General features: G+C 40.1%; 1 protein-coding gene across 1 annotated transcript; it reads left to right on the forward strand.

The window, feature by feature from the left end:
* Positions 1–425: 425 nt before the first annotated feature.
* slc7a3a (solute carrier family 7 member 3a) lies at positions 426–22,580 on the forward strand. Its single transcript, XM_086098426.1, has 11 exons — positions 426–569; positions 10,521–11,028; positions 12,078–12,239; positions 13,268–13,442; positions 13,537–13,652; positions 14,561–14,923; positions 15,900–16,002; positions 16,342–16,568; positions 16,658–16,824; positions 16,938–17,046; positions 18,368–22,580. The coding sequence occupies exons 2-11, from the start codon at positions 10,662–10,664 to the stop codon at positions 18,514–18,516; spliced, it is 1,938 nt and encodes a 645-aa protein (XP_085954552.1). The 5' UTR covers positions 426–569; positions 10,521–10,661; the 3' UTR covers positions 18,517–22,580.
* The last annotated feature ends 478 nt before the right edge of the window (positions 22,581–23,058 follow it).

Here is a 23,058-nt window from a genome sequence, read left to right on the forward strand (position 1 = left end):
TTTATTATCGATTCATTGCATGTATTTGGACACAATAATGCAAACAAAAGGGGCGTAAGGAAGGTGATGTCCAGATTTTGCAAAATAAATGTGTATGCATTATAATACAATGTACTGTAATTCTTTAAAAGCTTATTTATTGATAAATTTTTGTCATTTTAAGTTGGTTTAGCAGCACAGCCAAGTGGCACCGGCTGCAGCTTCAACCAAAGATAGCTTTCACGAGAGGGCGGGGCCTGTCGCTCATTTCCTAATACGGGCATACTACTACGGCAAAGCCAGCGCACATTTCAAAGAAGCTCTTTTATATCTTTATATGAATAATGTCTTAAATAATATGGCTCGCCTTTCATTTATCACCGTTTGAAAATGTTCTGGCTCCCGTCACTGAATTGAAAAGTACGTTCCTCGTGACGTCACGTTGTTTACACACACCCACCTCCGCCGCCTCCCAAGCGGATCAAAAGCACATGCACGGAGCTACAGGGAGAGATATTTCATCAGCAAGCAAACTCGACTCCTCTGCTTTATCCAGTTTCTCTGCACTTTTAATTCAAGCGGCGTTCAAGGTAATAAATGTTCTCTTTGCAAAAACGTGGCTCCGACATTTGGGAAACTCTTATTTTGGCGGTCACCCGAGACGACTGACGCAATCCTCCTAGTCGCTTTCCCCCTATAACTGGCGCCCGTATTGTTTGAAATAGTTTGTTTATTGCTATGGTTATTAAAATAGAACAATAAGTGTTAACGTTTACTTTTTCCAGTTTTAGTCACCGTTACGGCGTCCGCCTCGCTGCCATTTACCATTTTGAGCGGGCAATCAGCTGACGTCACAGTCTTTGAAAAAACCTTATAAACGCGAGTATTATTTATGTATTTTAATACTGGAAGAATTCTGTGTGTGTTAGTGTCTTTAAATGTACGGTTCGTGTACGCTATTTTAGTGTTGTGTTTTCATTCATTGTTTTGGTACAACACGCACCACGCACGGTTACTACTAAGGCGTGGAATTACGGTGATGCTACTTCACAGACGCCTCTTACTTTTGGATTTCACATAGGATCGACTATTTAAGTCGCGCCGTGGTGTGGAACAATAGTAACGTACCAGTCAGTTCGCTTTAGCAACACTCCTTGTTGATGAAAGTATAATAAACTTGGACTCAAACGATTGTTTTGTCACAAACATCAAGGCGTTTTCCGAATACAACTTTAGGAAATTCCGACGCTTTGTGTGAACAGTGAAAGCAACATAAACCACCAGAGTCGGGAGGGAGCCACGTAGCTAGCTGCTATTTCTGTCCGCGACAGACGCTTCAAACCTGCCCAGTGGCCTGTTAAATAGCGTAAGTAACGCTTTTTTAAACGCTCGAACAATTTAGCTTGCCATTTAACCGTTTATCAAGAACATTTTCTATGCCGTACAAGTGACTCATCCTTCCAGTAGTGTTGCCATGTTCTTGGGCAGACACCACGCGTGTGTTGCATCAGCCGCGATGTTGGTACTCAAGTCAACTACTTGTAGGGAAATTTGAGTCAAATTGATGTTTTTTTTTTTTTTCGTCATTAACAACAATTGCCACCACTCAGTCAGGTGTCTCCATCGGGGGAAAGTGATGGGACTTGACCTCGTTGATGTTGTAGCCAACATATAATTACGTGGAAGATTACACTGCACAGATGCCAATAAATCTACCAGTCAGTCACTACAGTCAGTGGATGTTTAATTCGAATTTTGTGACTGAACGTCCATGTTTAGAAATGAAGGCAAATACATAAGAGGTTGTGTGCCCATGAATGATTCATTGTATTGCAATGAACAAGGGTTTGGACGAGGTGTGTTCTGTAGACAAGTACAGTACAAATATTATAAATTGGTTTAAAGTAGGGAAGGGTTTGTTTTAAAAGTAGATTAATTGTGTTATTGAGGCACGGTTGTACTTTCGTCTAATGACTAATGTAATTGCAGATGAAGTTGTACAGGAACTTCTTCTAGTGGGTTTTGCAAGAGGAAGAATGCGCACCACACCTCCTGAGTGTGCGGGGAGTGTTTTGTTTATTTTTTTGGGTGATCATCCAGCAGCCATTTTACATTTTAATTTTGGGATTCGCTAATCCGTTGTAAAAGGTCATCTCTCAGATGTCGTTGATGACTCACTGGCTGGATGAATAAATACTCTATCCTTTTTCACTTCAGTTAATATTTAGTCTGCACTTAGGCGGTTATAGTATTGCAGATAAGATTGCGGCTCCATTTTGAAGTGCAAGTGCGTAACAAATCTTTTTTTCCTACAAGAGAAGGCCAGATCAAGCATGTAAAAGAAGCAATGTGTCCGGTCATGCTGCTGTCATCATTCCTGTACGACTTACAGCTATCGCGTCTACATTTGCGTCTAGAGTACATTGTGGAGATTTGCGAAATGACGAGATGAGACAAATGCAAGTTATGTCTCTTCTAGGCTCTTTACAAAACTGACCGGGTACACGGCGAGCTACTCTCTTTCAACTCTTTCATGTCAAGCCTGTCAACTCCCTCCCCTTGCTGAAAGGTTCCTGGTGACTGGCCGGCTCTCAAACGCAGAGTACGAGGTCTCATGGTCCTTCCTAAGAACGAGAGTCTTTTATGTCAACTGGAATGATTGCATACTTTGTATCTTCCTTTCCGACGCTGACGTATTTCCGTGATAGAAGCACGAAATGCATCTCGGGATATTTCCCCAGCCAACCGATACGTCCTTGGTTGAAGCTAGCAGTAAGAACAACATGCGGGTATACCGTGCTTGAGTTCTTGGTTTATGAGTACTGTCAATAATTTGGAACCGTACTTGTGCCGCGACTGGTGACGTTCACAAGATCCCAAGGAAGTAAGACTGGACAAGAACTCCAATTGAGAAACGGACAAGTTAACGGCAATTGTACTGACATTTTGTAAACATTTATTTAGGTATACTTTTTTTTTTTTGCGATGTCAAAATTTGTGCGTTAATTTAAAGTCACTAATATTTTAACGCACGATTAATGACCACCCCTTAATTGGAAAGCCTGCACTGGGGGAATTCTAGTCGCAACGCAGCAGATACGTGGATAAATTTACAAGTTACTCCATTTTAAAAATGAGATAGCTCTTAATATGGAAAAAAATGCACAGCGCTGTCACCGTCTTACAAATGCAATTATGCCATCTCGTGGCAGAAAAATGACTAACACAAATCAAGATAGTTTTTTACAGTACAGTACATCTTTTTAATTTTAACTCAGGTTTATGAATTATTATGAAATTACTGTATCAATGATTAAAATATGCAACCGTATCTCTATTAATTTAACCTTTTTTCCACAAGAGTATGAAAACTTAAAATATCCTACATTGGAATTATTATTATATTTAAACATTTTATTGTACATTTCGAACAAATATTAAATTTGCGATTAATTGTGAGTTAACTATAGAAGTCATGGGATTAATTACGATTAAAGAATTTAATCGCCTGACATCCTTACTGCAATTTTAATTATAGCATTATTACTATTATCATCACCATGATGAAATGCGCAAGGTCGGATGTGAAGAGAGATTGTGGAGATTTTTAGACTCTCATACTCGAATGTACACAAATGTGGAGGTGCAAGATTTTCAAAGTGATTTGATTGTCAGAAGAAGTGAATTTGTTTTAGCTCGCTTTGTTTCCACTCTTTTCTTTTTCTGGGTCATCCCTCGTGGGAAAATTAAGAGATTCTCGCTTTTGTCACATTCCATCTCCTGGCGAGCGCACAATTTTCCTTTTTTCTTTTTTGGCAGCAGCGCTCACGTCCAGCCGGGTGACTTAAAGGGTCGCCCGGTTCGGTCTCGGCGGTCAAGCGGCCCGCACGTACGCAAGTTCAAAAGGCGAGCGCACCCTTATGCAAACAGGCCGAGCCTTTATGATAAGCAATAGCGTCCCTGCACATACAAACATACATTGTGGCTCAAAGCGTGGGCTGGGGTAGCGTGTGTGTGTGTGCGCACAGCCAGCCGTGTTCTAATCCACCTTCCAGGGTTATGCAAGGTCACATTAGCGCTTTTCATTGGCTGTTTAGTCTTGTGGGCGACTGAACATGGTGTTCTTTTTGTGCTGGCGTTTTTTTGGATTACACCTCTTCCGTAGTAACAAAAAGGCGTCATTCAACCATTGACTAGTACAGTGTTTCCAAAACTTTTATTGAGCAAAGTCACCCATTTTGAAATTGGGGGGGGGGAATCACGATGATCTTGTAAATTAAACAATTTGAAATATTGACCATGACTTATTCTGTTGTGCGAATGGCAACGACGGGTGGAGACACAGCTTTAATGGAAGTGCATTTTATTGTACTGCTGGTTGCTATACGTTGCTGGCATAAATGGGAAGACCAAAGATATAGATGTAAAAATGATTTCCCAAATTAGGTCATTTCCTGTGGCACCCGTGAGGAGCCGCAATGGCACACTGGTTGTCGTTTTCCCCAAGATTTATTTGGGCCCAATTTGTTCTAACCTACGTGCTACATTCAAATACGACAAATGCGAATCAAAAAAAAGAACCTGCTTGATAATCAATGAAGTTTTACTCGGATAATCTGAAACTCCCCCCACAATTTTCGCCACAGTCCGTTTTGGGCCCTGACTCAGTTCAGCAAAACCCTCCACGAGAGGAAGCATCTATGGCTGCCTATAAATAACGATTATCTTAATAATCAATTATTCAGCTGATTTATTTTGTCGATTCACTGATTTAAAAAAAGATACTGTGTAATTTCTATCAATAGGACATTTAAAATTGACTGCAGATTTTTTGGGATCGTTTTCTATTTGAATTCAACAATTAGCCTGTATTCATGGAGGACTGCAAAAATCAGAAAATATTTCCCGTTAAGCTGAAATTCGGAGGATTTGAATTTTAAAAAAGGTATTTAAAAATTGATAATTGATTATTTGATAATCAATTAGTTGTCCATTAATTGTTGCACCTCTAGAAGCAGAGGGAGAAAATCATCAATTTGATTTGAAAAAATCCAGATTACAGTAACTATTTGTATGAAAAACGGTTTTTCTATTTAGCACTGTGAAGCAATATTAATTGCAGTAATTAGAAAATGTAGGTCATATAAATAAGAAACTGTCTTTGACACTTGCGCACCTTCTTGCGCTGCCCAAAGACTTTGTTATGCTACATCGTAAACCAAAGATGCCCTCAATGCTAGGGCTGTGCAAATAAGCAAAATTCAATTACAATTGCAATTATTACACTCCACAATTACAAAGTCGGCATCATCGTAAAAAAAAAGAAAGAAAATATTATTAAAACTAATTTTGAGTTATTTAAATGTAACATTAGCACCCTTTTTCAAATTTAAAAATAACTAATTTAATAAATTTTGTTTCATCCAAAAGGAACTTGCATACAATTATAGTGTTTCAAATCATTGTATTTGTCTGAATATTTAATATAGTTTAAACATTTTCATGATCGTCCTAATCGTGATTTCGATTATTACCAAAATAACCGTGATTCATATTTTCTTATTTTCTCTTCTTTTCTTCTCCTGCTCTATGCTGTCATGTTGGCCAATAATGCAGACATATACATGGCTTGTGTTGTGATCGAAGACGAGACGAGAAAGACGCACGATACACACAATGCTTGTTGATTGCGGATCTGCGCACAGGTTATAATTAGGTTAAGTTGTTTGTTTCTTTTCCACATAATCCTCTTAAGAGTTCGCGGCAGCTGCTGCTACATTGTAAAAAAGAAAAAGAAAAAAAAGGATGCCGTTTACGTGCCAGAAAGTTTTCCTTCCTTAAATGCTTTTGATGTTATTTTGAGGAAAATACCACTTGGCTGCAGGTAGTGCGCTGCTCGCGTCGCAAATGTTGGCAAATGGCGGCGCATTCCTAAAGCCACACCTCGGTACAAGCTTCCCCGGTCTACGTGAGGCCCGCGCCAAATTACAAAGCACAAGGAAAAGATTAGCCGCTGAGATGGGGCCCAACCTTTTCGCGCTAGGCAAATAGTTGAATGTTGATTTGTGCCCTAAGCTAGCGGCGGCAGCAGTTTAGTGACAGCCTCAATTGTTTATCCGCCGAGACTTCAGGATGAGCAAACATTTGTCGTGGCTTTTTTTACAAGCGTGTTCCTCTAACCACGGAGCTGAATGTGTTGCAAGAGCCTCGAAAAAGACGGAACGTGATGATCAAATCAATCATTTGAATAACTGACAAAGACTGTCGGATGAACTTCTGACGACATTTGCTTACTTTGCGTGCCCTCCATTTTGAACGTGGGACTTATCTGCAAAATACTTCACTACCTTTTATGACAACTAGTGGGTCAAAGTGATCTTTGACTTGTGAAAGTGATGCGAATTAATGATATCTTGAACATCATTGAAGCATTTTTTTTTGTTAGTCTCCGTATTATTTAATTAATAACGGCACAAACATTGTCACTGATCATGTTATTTTAGCCGACGTACATAATTCGTAGTCAGTTTGCAAGTTGAAATTGAAATGATGTACACCTGTAACCATCTCTTTAACAAAGTGTAGCGACCATACCTGACTAACTTATTTTAAAGAGCTTGTCGTAAAAAAAATAAATGCGTCAACGAGCTTTTATCACCCGACGACGACGAGACAAGACGTAATGAAAATGGCGGACACGTGCCGATAACGATAATTAACTCATTGATTCGCAGCCATTTTCACTGAAGCAAACCCCTTTGCTCCCGGCTTTTTTTTTTACTGGATTTTGATTGCTTTTGCAAGGCCCACAGAATATTGTGTTCTATTAATATAAAAACATGGAACCTACCAAAAAAAAAGATTGAAGTCTCGTCTTTCATCATGAAAAAAAAGGTATTTCTATCTGTTACCGTTTTGCAGCAATTAGCATTAGAATATAGCTTCATAAGTTTCATTATTATTCACAAATCTATTTAGAAATGTGAGTAATGCGCTTTTTTTCCAACATGGCCCTGGTTAATCTCTTTTGCTCCTGCTGGCCGTTTGTATAATAACTACCATTTCTTCAACAGTTCTTTGCAGTTGAGAGGCTGCATCAAAGCCTTCTGTATACTCTCGCATTAAAAAATAAGTATAAATACGCCCTTGGGACACATAAAACATTTAAAATAGAACGTATTTATACTTTTTGGGGGAGCAAATGACTTAAATCGTATTGTTGACGAATAAAAATGAGACGAAATGTGGTGTTTACAAAATAAAAACGATGCTAAAAAGTCTTTGTTTCCGTTGATAATGTCACAAAATGTCACGTTATTTCTGTCGCCATTTTATTATTAAAATAGTTGTTGATTAATTTGATAATCGATTAATTGTCGATTAATCGATTAATTTTGACAGCTCTATTTTGGCACAGTTTAACGCAGAGGAAGAAACTGATGGCTGTGCAGCCGGCGCTGTCTTTGGAAAATAAATATTCCAAACTTCCATTACATAAGAAAACGGAATGTGCTGGGGGAAAGCAGCCACAAAATCAGACAGGTGAATGAATGAGCTCGTTTACCTGCTGGTTGAGTAGAAGCACCAAACTGTATCATCAGCGTTTTTACTAGGGGTGGGAATCTTCTGATTTTTGGGTGTGCGATTCGATTCAGAATCGATTTTTGATTAAGAACGATTTTTTAATCACAATGATTTGAATCATAATGATCTACTCCGGTCTGACTCGCTTTTATCAAAAGAACGACTCCACGCTGCAAAAAAACAACTTTTATTGGAATAACTTCATCGTGACTTTTTCCTTCTACTCTCTAATGCGGCTGCAACTTAACAGTGTATCAGACCGCGTGGAACCACACTGCCCCTAAGTGGCCAAACCGGGTACAACATGAACAGCGCTCCCAATTAAGGCACACACAAACAAAAGGAGGATAGTATAAAATAATTTAAATACGATTTTGGGACATTTAAAATCGATTCAGAATCGTACTAAATGAGAATCGCCATTCTTATGAGAATCGATTTTTTTGGGCACACCTTATCTTTGACTAAAATGAGACTAAAATGCCAATAGTTTGAGTCAAATAAAAGTAGACTCAAAAAATAGCCATGGGCAATTCTGACTCAAATAAGGCATTCATTTACTGAGGAGCACTGTTGAATGAATTTTGACACCTCTTGCATCGTATTTTCGAGGAATGAGGACGCCTCTCTCAACATGTTTGCACCAAAGGGCTCAAAAATGCAGAAGCCAAACAAAGCTTGGAATGACACGTGTCGTTTTACGCAGGCGGAACATACCAGAGCGGTCGTTAACTTACCGTCCGTCATTGCACACACAAGTGGGCCGTGCCCCCGCGTCAGCCCACGTCAACGCCGTGTTGGCATATCAGGTGACGGTCGAGCCCCCCCCATATTGTCAACAGAAAGACGCGGCATCCGCCATGCTCTGTTTTTGTTTTATTTTTATGCAGGCGTCCGTCACACTTGATTGTAGGGACACAATTCAAGGACGCTTTATTTATTATTTTTTCTAAATGTGACCCGGTTAGCAATCGTGACAGCCACCTGAAATACTATCAACGGTTCTCAGGGTTCATGCGAGTGAAGGGATCTGTTTTAAAAAGGGGCTTTATTTGTGTATTCATCCACATTCTCCCCGGGCTGCTACTTGGCCTCATCCAGCTGCTGTTTTTCTTGTCCTCTGTTGATATTAGCTTGCCGATATGAAACCGCGTGTTCCCCACACAGCCTGTGGCGTTCCCATACCTTGTCCTGCGCATCTCCAGCTTACTGAGACAACAAAACGCTCCCAATAGAGAAGACCCTTGCCTTCTCGTTTTTTTTTTCATCCAAAATCAGTCAAGGAATTTAATTTAAAGATGGGAGAGCGCCGGGAGCTCTCGCCGGGTTATGTGAGGACGGAGGTGGAGGTATGAATTCCTGGAAGTTACGTAACTGCAACTGATTTTTTATTTTTTTTTGGGCGTGTGCTGAAACGCATTCTGAATCCTCTCCAAACTTTCCCGAGCAGCTCGGGAGAATTTTCCCATTCAAATTGCAGACATAGAGTGTGTCTTAAATGTTGGAATTAGGGCAGGCGATTCAAATTTTTTTTTATCGTAATTAATTGCATGACTTCAATAGTTAACTCGTGATTCATTGCAAATCTATTCTCAATAAGGCTGCTCGATTATGGGGGGGAAATGATAATAACGATTGTTTGTTTTTTGGTACAAAACAAGAATTTTTCTTACACATTTAACAATATTAAGACCAATTTAAAAAAATATAGAAACACTATAATTATGTAAGTTCCTTTTGGACCAAATAGAACTTATAATAAAAATTTTATAATGTTTGTTTATTTATGTTGGCAAATACTTGAAGTTAGAGTGCAGCATGTGCGCACTGTGCAGTAGGACAATTATTTACTTTTTTGGTACGAAACAAGAAAATGTTTAAATGTAAAAAATATGAAGACAAATTCAATTAGCTAATTCAAAAAAATGTGTATTAATCTTTTTCACGATTATGCTGATATTGTAATTGTGGAGTGTAATAATTGAAATTATAATTGAATTTTGATTAATTGCACAGCCCTAGTTCTAATTCTAAATGTACAATAAAATATTTTTTTCTACATTTTCATACTCTTGTTAACATAAAAGTGGAAGCAAATGTTAATAGAAATATGGCTGCATTTTTTAGTCTTTGATACACTAATTTCATAATAACTCATTGAGTTAAAATTAAAAAGCTGTACTGTACTGTCAAAAAACGAGTGTGATATTGATTTGTGTTGTAATTTTTCTGCCACGAGACGGCATAATTGCATTTGTAAGACGTAACAACTCGGTGCATTTTTCTTTTCATATTAAGAGCTGTCTAATCTTTAATATGAAGTAACTTCTGCACATTTTTCAAATTGTAAAATACAACTTGACCCCAGTCTCCACAAACATATGCATTATTATTCAATTTATTACTGCAAAATTTTGCCGTGTCCCAGTACAGGCTTTCCAAATTAAGGTGCGGTCATTAATTGCACGTTAAAAAAAAAAGTTGTGGCGTTAAAAGAACTTTAAATTCACTTATAATTAACGCACTAATTTTGACACCTCCAATTAAAATATTTTTAAATTCATGTGAGCAATAAATTTCAAGAAAACAGTTAAACGAATTTATGGGTAAAAGAGATTTTAATGAAGCGATATCGGGCTCGAAAAAGAAAATCAATTTGATATCAACTATTCTTGTAATTTTTTAAAACCCAGCCCTAACAAAAAAGCAAGCAATCAACCAAATGACCACTTCTCTTGACAAAGAGAAGAAGAAATTGTGTAAATGAGTGTAACTAGGCAAGGACCTGTTTAGCATTTGTGGGATGGAATGTCGTTAAAGTGCACGTCGCCAAGACAACGGCTTTCCGCTGGAATAGAAAGGCCGCGATAATTAGTTCTGCCCGCTGCCAAGCGCACACAAACTTTGCCACTTGCCGAATAGTGAACTTTAGTTTTTTTCTTCTTGCCTCCTCACAGGCTGCCAAATAGCGGGACCGTCCTCATCCGCGCCCACGCCGACGGACCAATCATCCACTGGCTCGCCTCGGCCATCTGCGCAAACTCCGTCAATCGCGCCCACCCGCCGTACTCGAGAGGGATCACGTTTTGGCAGCAAACATGGCCGCCAAGCTGTCCCAATTCTGCACCAAGCTGCTACGTCGCCGCACGCTCGACTTCTCCAACGAGGAGACGCGTTTCGCCCGCTGCCTGTCCACCCTGGACCTCATCGCCTTGGGGGTGGGCTCCACGCTGGGCGCCGGCGTCTACGTGCTGGCCGGCGAGGTGGCCCGCGAGAAGGCCGGGCCCGCCATCATCCTCTGCTTCCTCATCGCCGCGCTCTCCTCCATGTTGGCGGGCCTGTGCTACGCCGAGTTCGGCGCCCGCGTGCCCAAGACGGGCTCGGCGTACCTCTACAGCTACGTGACGGTCGGGGAGATCTGGGCATTCATCACCGGGTGGAATCTCATCCTTTCTTACGTCATTGGTAAGTTGGCAACGTCAACACACAGAGGTGGGAGGCCCCGCCTCTTAAAGGCACACAAACTAGGTTGGAAGGTTTTTTTCCCCCTTTCAATTCTTTTTTTTATTATATTTTTTGGGGCTGGGTTTAAAAAATCACAATTAATATCGAATCGATTTTCCTTTTTGAAACCCATGAGTCCATTATTTTAATCTTTTTCCCATAAAAAAATGTTTTAATAGAATTTTAAAGGCCGATTTTTTTTGTTTTTTTATGTTACTGTTTTCTTGAAATTTAATGTTCACATGAATTTAAAAGTATTTTCTTACATTTATGTAAGACCTGACCTAATTTACATTATACTAAATAAAAATAATAAAAATATTTTCATCTCATCCTTGCTGATGCCAATGTTTGATTATAACACTAAATCATTTAACCAGTTACTTAATTTGCAATTAAATTTTTGTGGAGTTTTGGACTGGAAGTGAAGTGAATCGAACCGGGGGAAAAAAATCGAAATCGAATCAAACGGGCTGGTTGATATGACCAAAAAATAAAATCGCAATTTTTTATTTTCCTGTCATTCAGGACGATTACGATTTTAAATTAAAAGTAGCCTGTGCTTCTGCTACGCTAAAGCCTTAAATAAACGAGTACTCAAGGCAGGAAAAAGCTCTCTGATTTTTCATACTCGAATAACCTGTGGCGGTCAATAAATGCAAAACAACCATTTCGGCCTTTAGTTCCTGACTGGAAAGCGGCCACAAGAGCGGGACTAATACCTGTATCGATATTCGTCGCGAGTACCGATGCCGGTACCAGGTATCGGTACACGCCCATCTCAAATTTTTTACAATACTCTGCTTCCTTTCCAAAATACAAACAAATAAAACTCACTGAATAAAAAAAAAGAATCTAATAAATAAAATATCCCAAACTATACGCATCTCATGCAACCCCACCAGGCACTCATCAACACGCATACACTTCAATACGACGCCATATTTTCGATACATTTTATGTTTGCCATTTGTTGACGTTGTTGTTGTTGTTGTCGTTTGTTGCTGCAGGTACTGCAAGTGTGGCGCGCGCATGGAGCTCCACTTTTGACAACCTGGTGGAGCAGAAGATCTCGGTCTTCTTCAAAGCCGCCATGACCATGAAGGTGCCCGGCAACGTGTTGGCCGAGTACCCGGACCTGTTTGCGCTCATTCTGGTGCTCCTGCTCACAGGTGAGTCTCAAGCGTCAAATGATTTGGACCAGCCGGTGACCAAACAAAAACAAAAGGGCCCGATTGTGCAAATTGAATGCTGAAAAGCGTTTGTGCGGCGAGCTTTCGTCATATTTTCCATCTAATCAACCTGACTCTGACCTAACAACTTCCTTATTTGGTAACGCAACATTAATACTGTATAATCGACTTGACTGCCACACACACAAGCTGCTCTGAATAAACTATATTATATAACGTGATAGAAAAGATAACCTTTTTTTCCAAAACAGGATATTATTTCAAATTGACAATGCACAATCATAATTATGATTGTTACTAGAGAAATCTAAAAATATTTACTAGGGATGGGCGTGTATCGATAGCAGGTATCGGTATTAGGTTTGCGAGATGGCCTTATTTCAAGGTATTGGACTCGTGACGATGGCCGATACCAGTATCGGCTGCCCTCTTGTGGCCATTTTACAATCAGGAACTAGAAATTTGAAATTGAAAATTTGACGTAAATTTTTTTCCATTTTTTTTTTTTTTGCAGAAATCCTAAAAGTTTTGGTAAAGTGGTTTCAAACAACTGCTTTCACTATCGAATATTTTTAGAATCGATTAATCTATTGATTATTCAATTGATTAATCGACTAATCTGATTCATTTTAGTTTTCCACTAAAGTGTATTGAAAAGCATTTTTCCCCCTGATACTTACTTATTAACCAGCGATTGACGTTTACTTTGTACTTCATATTTGTATAGTCAAGTGATAAAAAAAAGTGTGGGGTGGGGGAGGGGTGATATGTTACCAGTTTGTCGATTAATTTGATAATCGATTACATGTCGATTAATCGATTCACTTTGATAGCTTTATTTGGAACATCCCTAATGTTTACTTACTGTTAATGAGCGGAAACTCTGATCATTTGACCAATTTTAAAACGATATCCAAGCCATTTATCCATGATCAAAAACAATGATTAATTTGATGATTGATTAGTTGTCGATTAATCAATTAATCGCTGCACCTGTGCGCCGCCAGGACTGCTGGCCTTCGGCGTGAGCGAGTCGGCGCTGGTCAACAAGATCTTCACGGGCATCAACCTGGTGGTGCTGGGCTTCGTCATCATCTCGGGTTTCGTCAAGGGCGACACCAGCAACTGGAACCTCACGCTGGACAACTACACGGCTTTCATCAACCAAAGCAACAGCAGCAAGTCAGTAGCGCCCGCGCTAAACTTGCACGTCTGCTTTGTGGCTGGCGTTTGATTGTGAATCCAACTGTGCTTTTTTTCCCTCTGTGTCATCTAGCGTGGAGAAACAATTTGGGACCGGCGGTTTTGCCCCGTTTGGTCTCCCCGGTGTCCTGTCTGGAGCCGCCACCTGCTTCTACGCTTTTGTCGGCTTTGACTGCATCGCCACCACAAGTATGTACGCCATCCGCCGTAAGAATCGAGTAGTAACTGCTGAACCCATTTTGACCTCTGTTGCCACCCAAAACAGCAGCACTGGAGGGCTTCATCAACAGTCTTTGAGATGAATCCAGTTTTAGTGTAATTGGAAACTGCTTATAATAAAGTTGTCAAACGGTGCATATAAATAATGATCTCATTCATCTTTGACGTCTAGAGCCGTCAACGGCACTGATAAGTTCAAATTTTATGACGTTATTTGCCGTGATGAGCACAAGTGCAAAAAAAATGCTTTATTAGGGCCCTATTGTTCCCGAAGGCATTCTTATTATTTGTTCTTATAGTTCTGCGCAAACAATCCCATTTTTGAGACATTAAACATGAAACGAAAACTCGCCAAACTTGCACGGCGAAAAATGTGACATATGTAAAGTCGCCATATATGATAACATGGGTCTGTAGCGCCCCCTACATAGGTTTAACGGATCCCTGTCCTACGGCTACGAAAATCGGGCGGCACCTGTAGCACATCCTGACGAACAAAACAGACTTTGATAGCTGTACCTTAAAATGAGCAGGAAGTGAGGTATGACTATTTGAACGTCCAATTTTGGCCCGTTTTTGCACGTTCTGTCTAAAATCGAAAGTTTTCGACGTCGTGTGTGACGGGGGCGGAGCATCACATTTTGAATTTCTAAATTCCTACTTAATGAAGCATTCCTGGTTGTACGAATCAGCTAGAGGCATGAAAATTTGGAGGCATATGTAACAGCCCGCGACACACTAAAAAGTCTCTTGGAGCCATATGCTAAACTAAACAGGAAGTCTTTTTTACTTTGCAACAAATATTAATATTTTAGAGATGATGATTTAATAAATAGCCACGCCCCATTCTCAAGATGTTGATATGTTGTGTGGCGCAGGCGAGGAGGCCAAGAACCCCATGCGCTCCATCCCCATCGGCATCGTGGCCTCGCTGCTCATCTGCTTCTTCGCCTACTTCGGCGTGTCGGCGGCGCTCACCCTGATGATGCCCTACTACCAGCTGAACACTCAGAGCCCCCTGCCCGAGGCCTTCACCTACGTGGGCTGGGCCCCTGCCCGCTACATTGTGGCGGTGGGCTCGCTCTGCGCGCTGTCCACCAGCCTGCTGGGCTCCATGTTCCCCATGCCCCGCGTCATCTACGCCATGGCCGAGGACGGCCTGCTGTTCCGCGCGCTGTCCAGGATGAACGCTCGCACCAAGACGCCGCTGCTGGCCACCATCGCGTCGGGCGTTGTCGCCGGTAAGTTGCATCTCGACTGATCAAATGAAAGAAAAGAAAAAATTTACTTCCTATTAGAGCCTGATCAATATGTTTGTTTTTTAGGCCAGTGCTAATTACGATATTTGGCACAACAACTGATTAATTGGGCAATTTAATGAAAAACAAAAATTACGATATTTGGCAGGTTAAACTTCCGACAACCGATTAATTGGGCAATTTAATGAAAAACAAGTTACGATATTTGGCAGGTTAACTTCTGACAACCGATTAATTGGACGATTTAATGAAAAAAAATACGATATTTGGCAAGTTAAACTTCCGACAACCGATTGGACGATTTAATGGGAAAAAAATACGATTTTTGGCCGTTTAAACATGCGGCAACTGATAAATTTGACGATTTAATGGGGGAAAAAATACGATATTTGGCAGGTTAAACCTCCGACAACCGATTAATTTGACAATTTAATGAAAAATTACGATATTTGGCAGGTTAAACTTCCAACAACCGATTAATTGGACGATTTAATATTTGAAAAAATTACGATATTTGGCAAGTTGAACTTGTGACACCCGATTGGACGATTTAATGAAATAAAATTACGATATTTGGCAGGTTAAGCTTCCAACAACCGATTAATTGGCCAATTTAATGAAAACAAATTATGATATTTGGCCGTTTAAACTTGCAGCAACTGGTACATTTGACGATTTAATGAAAGAAAAATTACGATATGTTGCAGGTTAAACTTCTGACAACCGATTATTTGGACAATTTAATGAAAAAAAATACAATATTTGGCAGGTAAACTTCTGACAACTGATTAATTGGACGATTTAGTGGGGGGGGTATGTTTAAAATGACTTCCTTTTTGTTGTAACGTTGACAATCAGCCCATTTTGGTTTATTTTAAAAGAGCTAATATTTGCCAAGTAATCGGTCTGGCCCTACTTCGTATTATTGAAATCTAAAAAAAAGTGTCTTTCTCCACAGCTCTGATGGCCTTCCTGTTTGATCTGGCAGCTCTGGTTGACCTCATGTCCATCGGAACGTTGTTGGCGTATTCGCTGGTGGCCATTTGTGTTCTCATCCTCAGGTAACAAGCGCAGCTACACTTAAGAACAAATAAAAACATTTATTTGATGTGATAGTTGCGTGTGAAAAGTATTGTTAGTAAGTTTTATTTAACTTTAATGAAGAATATATTTCAGTTAGGGCTGCAACTAACAATTATTTCAGTAATTAGTTAATCTGTCAATTACTTTTTCAATTAATCAATTTGGAAAATGTTAAATAAATAAAAAATATACCACTGATTTCATGTAACAAATTAAAATGTACACATAATTTTTGCTTTTTAATGTTATTTATCAATGGAAAAAATGTAATGAGCCAGCAAGCCGAATTGATTAAATGTTGATTGTTGATGTGCAAGGTACCAGCCAGGCACGTTGCCGTCATCTAGCCAGACGAAGAAGCTGATGGAGCTGGCGGAAGGCGAGAAACTGGCCATGAGCGGCGGCGACAGCGGCGACGAGTTCACCGAGAGTGAGGAGAGGCCCCTGAGGGAGGCTTTCACCTTCAAGCTGCTCTTCTCCCCCAGCTCAAAAACCCCTACGCACACCTCCGGCAATATCGTCTACATGACCACCGCCGTCATCTGTAAGTAGAGCGCGGCGCGGCGTAACGCCGCCACGTCGGCTTGACCATCTTAACGGCGCCGCTCGCTGTTTGTGTGTGTGCGCGCGCAGCCGTCCTCATCATCGTCCTGTGCATCATCCTGGCCAACTGTCTGCCGAAGCTGCTGGCCGGCGACGGACTCGTGGTGGCGTCTTGTGCCGTTTTGGCTCTGATGTGCGCCGGCTGCCTTATTGTTATCTGCAGGCAGCCCGAGAGCAAAGAGGCGCTGACCTTCAAGGTAAAAAGTCGCATATATGGCATACATAGTAATCAATTACTCCACATATTTTGTTAGCATTTTAGCTTCAGATTGAAACAATGTTGACTGTATTATTGCGGCCTCCATTTTAGGTTCCTCTGCTTCCTTGGCTGCCCCTGTTCAGCGTCTTCGTCAATATCTACCTCATGATGCAGCTGGACAAAAGCACGTGGTGTCGCTTCACCGTCTGGATGGTCATTGGTACGTTCGAACTCAGCTTTAGAATCCAAATTGTCATTTGTGTTCAAGAATATGTTTTGATTTCTCGCTCCTCTTGTGTTCAAATATGCCTTGCTAAAAGGCAGAGCCGTTGATAGCGAGAGTTTAGCCAACTCGGTTTCACAGCTGGGATTGGTCAACTGCTGGCCACATGACATGTGGACGCCATCTTGTTACCAACGGCTCTGCTGAAAGGGTTATAGCAACTATGCTAACGTGCTTAGCTTGTCAATAGCGTTTAGCATTGCTTGTTAGCTTACAGCTAAACAAATTCATGTGAAGTCAATCCAAATGTATTTAAATCAAAGCTAATAAAGACCTCGAAGTGTTTTTACGAATATTTGACCAAATTCAGGCTGTCACCATGGCCATTAGCCTACGCCAAGTTATAAACATGCATATCAAGAAATGCATAATCATTTCACTGAAATAATTAAATTCATGCTAGCTTTCAGTATCAAATGACACGTTTCAAAAATAAATACACCAATGGCCATGATTTCACACAAGTCACATTAGCTCAGTGGTTAGAGCAATTGCCTTCCACCATGGAGTACCTGGGTTCAAACCCCACTTGGACCACATTTGAGTACTTTAGTAATTTATCTTTCAATTTGCTTCATAAGCACATGCATTCAAATCGTAGCATTCAGCTAATAAATAGCATTCCGTCTAGTTTTGGTAATAATTGAAATCACGATTAAGACGATCATTTATTTTTTGGTACAAAACAAGAAAAATTATTAAGATAAATAACATTATTTGGAACACTATAATTATGCAAGTTCCTTTTGGATGAAACAAAATTGATTACATTAGTTATTTTAAAATGTAAAAAAAAAAAAAGTGCAAATGTATACATTTAATATATGAAATAAGTATTAATTATTCTTATTTTGCCGATTATGCTGATTTTGTAATTGTGTAATAATTGAAATTGTAATTGAATTTTGATTAATTGCACAGCCCTAGCTGTCACTATTGAGTATTTTTATGATCAATTATTCTATTCCATCGATTAATCGGATACAATTTTATTTTCCATTCAAATGTATCACAAAACAATTTTTCCGTGATTACTGTTTAATAACCAATTAATTTTCTTTTGGTATTGTTTAGGGATCAATGAGGCAATATCCCACAAAAGTAGTTTTAGATTCATTTGCTAATCGGTTACTTGTCGATTCATTTTGACATATCTCATTTGAAGCCACTTGTTGCGATGTGAATCAGTCACTCGTACCTTGAGGCGCCACAAAACTGGCTTCCTGACGCTTTTGTCTCCCCGCCTTCCCTCCCGCAGGCTTCGCCATCTACTTCTTGTACGGCCTGAAGAACAGCAGCGCCAACCGCTCGTCCCCGCGCCGATACGAGCCGGCGCTGCAGTCCAAGAGCCCCATTTACAAGGGCGCCCCCGACGACAGCGACGCAGAGGGGGCCAACAGCCCCTGATCTCCGCTCGCGGAGAGAGACGGACGGGGGGGTGGTTGGGGGGCGCTTTGGCGGGAGGGCACGCAGACTTTGGAACGAGAGAGGAGAACACAACACATCTTTGACCTCGTTTAACGGAGGTCAATCATAACTTGATGCTTGGGGACGCTGTGACATGTGTTCGTGGTTTGTTTTTCATTTCGGCCGCGTAGCCTGCTCTCACGCGAGACGCTCCTCTTCCTCCCTCGTCTCGGTTAGTGGAGATGACGACTAGCGCTTGTGACGGACGCCGCGCAGGGAAACGTCATTTCCTGCTCGCGTCTGATTGGTTGATTGCACCAGCCTGTTGCTTTGTGTCTGCTGTTGTATGTTTTTATGTGCGCGTGTGTAAACAGGGTAGTTTTGGACCCAAGTGCTTTAAGGTCAATCATGGCAAACTAGCCGTGTACATGTCAGCTACATGACACCTCAGAGTTTTTTTTCTTCCTTTTGCTGACTATTGCATAATGGACCCAAGGTCAAACTTGACTCTTCATTAATTGATGTTACAACCAAACTTGAATTTTTTGTTGACATTCAGTGTACAGTTGGACCCTCCCAAGGTGTGACTCTGGTTAACTTAACAAGTTCCAGCATCAAATACTGTACATTTGTTACCGGGGGGGGGGGGGAACAATTGGAAGCACTTGTTAAATTTAAGTGGTCAAGGTCGGTTAATGAAAAAAGAACCGGCGACAATAGTGGAACCTCCCGAGTTGTGACGCCAGTTGACTTTGAAATCGTTGAAACGTCAAATCGGTCGTTAGTCGCAATCAAACTTGGAACTTTTCGTTGATATTCACAGTACAGTGGAACCGCTCAAGTTGTTCTCATGTCAAAACTCATTCATGACAAATGGACCGGCAACAATACCTTTTGTTGACTTTGGTGGAACCTCAGACGTTTGTTACATTTTTTTATGGTCTCTCACGTCTGGTTTCATTCAAATGTTAAATTAATTTATTTGTTCTGGCCTCATTATAGCTTTACAATCCCATGTTTTAAGTAAAAAATGTTGGTATTTTATGCTGTAAAGTAAAAGGCATCTCTAGACATGTAATGTGAGCAAACATGCATTTGATTGACATTGTTGTAGTTAACAAGCACTGTATAATGAATTATAGCATACATATTTTTGATAATTCCTAGCTTACGTCACAAGTCAAAATGGCGGCCAGCTCGGTGACAGGAAGCTGTGCGCTCATTGGGAAGCAGTGAACTTTGGATCTTTGCAATTTATGTCATTTATGCTTTTTGGGGCCACTGGAGCCAGCTGCTGCTGCTTCTGCAGTTAAATTACTGGCGGATTACATCTCCACGATGTGTAGCGCCACCTACTGTGAAGGAGAGTATAAAGATAGACCAGTAGCCGATGTGATCGGGCTGCCAGATTTTATCAGGGTCGCCTACATATGACGTCACGGAACAAGATTGTCTGAAAATTGTCCGTTTACAAATGTTCAATAAAGTTATTTGAGACGTCAAAACTTTGGGGAAAAAATTATTAAAGAAGTAATTTAAACAAAATATATGGACTAAAATTGTAAAAACGTGAATAAACAAGAATATAAAAGCGCAGGATACCTGCCGGTGACGTCAGTACAGTGCGGCGCTAACGAAATGTGCGGTTTCTTTTTTTTAGCTGTTCACAAAGCACAATACATCACATAAATAACAGGAACACATTAACAATCAAAAACTCATATTTGTCACATCTCAGGCAATTTGTGTATTTATCATTTATTCAATATATATTGCTTTTATATTCTTAGGTTTATTTTAATTTCAGTTCGTACATTTTGTAGCGTAAGGTGTTCGTTAGTCGACCCCGATAGATCTGGCAGTCCGATCACATCTGGTATTGACACCGCATCTGTGGTTCAAAGGCAGGCAAGACACGGGAGCTAGCAGGCGTAGCTTTATGTTATGTTGACAAGTCGTCGCCGGGAAAGCCATTCAATCAAATGACAGTGATGGCCGTATTCACCGGAGGACTTTTACTAAAGAGTAAGTGCGAGATGTCAGGCATCCCGGTTGCTTATGGGTAAGCTAGCAGCTGCTAGCCTGCACGTCCGCATAAAATAAATCCGTGTTTTATTATCCTGTCTAATCAGCCGCTGTTTTTTACCATTTCAACAGCATGTTAGCAATCTAAGCAGCTGAACTTGTCACCGGGTGAAACTTTTTTTGTGTGTCGCGGTTGACGTCACGTATCACGTGTACTATTTGCGTGTGTGACACACCTGTATCAGCTAACGCTAAATGCATATTCACTATCGCATTTCAAGCACAGTTTTAACAACCTTATGAAATTAGCAAGTCTTATTCATTCAATCTGGTCACATTCTGTTGATGAAAAATATTTCAAAGGGGTGCCCAAAGTCAATTTATATTGGACTTGTTTTCTTTTCATTGTGCCTCAACACAGAAAGGTTATCTGCTGCAATAAAAAACAATAACATCTGCATTCTGCACATAAAACAATGTGGCCGAAGATTTTGACCCTCGACTTGGCAACCTTGACATAATTTGGCCCTCATGGACAATTAACTGAGCTAAAGTCTCTCGGTTGTTGGACTTAATGGGGTTCCACTCCGGTTCCAGTTGTTACATTTTTTCTCTCCCATCTACTCAAAATGAAGTGCAGATGTGAGGGTCTCTTGACGAGCTCATTGACTAACCAGTGAAGTGTGTAGGAAGCCATTTGTAAAAGTAGCAAGCCATTTGTAAAAGTAGCACTTCATGACTTTCTTATGGTGGCAGCCATTTTGTTGTTTTAGTTTTATTTGAAACCTGGCAGCTTTGTTAAGATGTCATCTTTCTCTTCTGTAGAGCGGTCCTTATTTAAACGTGTACATTAGTTGTGCTGGAGATGACTTGATTGAAATTCTCAATCAGTTGATAGTCATGTTTTTACACTAGGGATGGGCAACTTGTTTATAAATTTATATTTATCACCCGCCATGTATTAGTAAATCAGATCAAAATCACTGAAATGAAATGGACACAAATAACGGATATGTAGTTGTGATACTACGAGTGTATGGGTAGTATTGTAACTTCTATTAAATTGCAATGTTTTTCCAATGTGACCTTATGTTTGTAAAATTGCAGTTTTTTCTTTTTTCCTGGACACTGACTTTAATCATGTAAATTTATGATTTTTTTTCATGACATTTTTCTATGAAAAATATTGTGACTTTTTGGGGATACATTTGACTTATTACTTTTATTCTTGTAAGATTCTATTATTTTTCTGATAATGTTCTGGCCTATTCTCCTAAAATTCAGACCTTTTTCCTTGCAAAAATTCGTGGGTTTTTTCTCTCTAATTTTCTTCTCATACATTGTGTGCTTGTTGGATTATATTTTGTGAATGTAGGCCTTCATAAGTAAAACGGCCCGTGAGTTAAAGGTTTGCCCACCCCTGCTGTTTTAGGTAGTGATGTATATTAGCATGTACAGATTTTGGCGACTTGTTGTTTTACTTTTGCAAATGAGGTAATCGTCCATTCTGACCAAAATGAACTACTTCTGCTCACCTTCTCAAACTAAGAACGACCTCTTTAGAGTTGTCATGTAAATTAAAAAAAATGTCCCCCTGCGTATAACTTATGTGCTTTACTGTATATTGTACAGTATTTGTGTAAAAGTGTATTTGTAAAATGCTGTAAATGAGAGCCCAAATTAGCCACCCACCGCAAGTACACTCGATACTGCTGAATTCATGTGGAGGGTGGGTGAACGTTTTTGTTGGAAATCAATAAGCAGTGCCTGAAAAGAATCCTCTCTTGGACGGGAAAGCACCAAGGCTGGTTGGGAATTTTTCCGAGGAAAAATGTCAAAATCTTGTAATGACGCCACACGTATGAGTGCGCTTATCATGACGTTACATCCAGCCCTCGTGCCTTTCACAACAATTCCTCCATCGATGGTCTGTTTTATTCATTCTGTCTTTGGTTTTCTAAAGTGTACATATAGCTGTCAAGTATAGATAAACCAGGCTGTACTTTTTTTTTTAAATAAAAAAATATATATATAATGAAGCCACATGAGTGTTTTGTCATTGGTGTCAAGCGGGGCATTTACATCAATTAATCAGGCGTCATTTGAGCGTGTCTGCCAAATTGACACTTTTGTTTGGACTTGTCACACAGTTTCCGTGTCGCATTTGACTTGTTTGTCCAACAAACACAAAACACATTGGTTACATTTATATGTTATTTAACTACTGTATTGAAACAAATGCAAACGTATGTTTAGGAATTTGAGTTAATGCGCCCTCTAGTGGCCGCACACACTCAATGACACCTCCAAAGTCTTTTGGGTATTTCCACTTATTTATTTTGTGTGATCACACATATGTTATTCCTATTCTTCAAACTTCCTACTTTTCCGGCATCTATCTACTTCCACATAATTCATCCGATTCTCCTCATCCCAATTTTAACATATTCCAAAAATTCACGACATTCTAGGGTGTATTTTCCACAATTCCTGATTTTGTACCCTATTTTCCCCCCA

This window comes from Leptonotus elevatus, chromosome 16 (genome assembly GCF_054856555.1).
Source record: "Leptonotus elevatus isolate MCC_2025b chromosome 16, RoL_Lele_1.0, whole genome shotgun sequence".
Taxonomy (NCBI): Eukaryota; Metazoa; Chordata; class Actinopteri; order Syngnathiformes; family Syngnathidae; genus Leptonotus; species Leptonotus elevatus.

Bases quoted from the DNA above. Each gene is read 5' to 3' on its own strand.
- slc7a3a (XM_086098426.1), top strand. From the start codon at position 10,662: ATGGCCGCCAAGCTGTCCCAATTCTGCACCAAGCTGCTACGTCGCCGC. The intron at 13,653-14,560 runs GTATGTACGCCA...TGTGTGGCGCAG, and splicing joins TGACTGCATCGCCACCACAA to GCGAGGAGGCCAAGAACCCC. The intron at 17,047-18,367 runs GTACGTTCGAAC...TCCCTCCCGCAG, and splicing joins CACCGTCTGGATGGTCATTG to GCTTCGCCATCTACTTCTTG.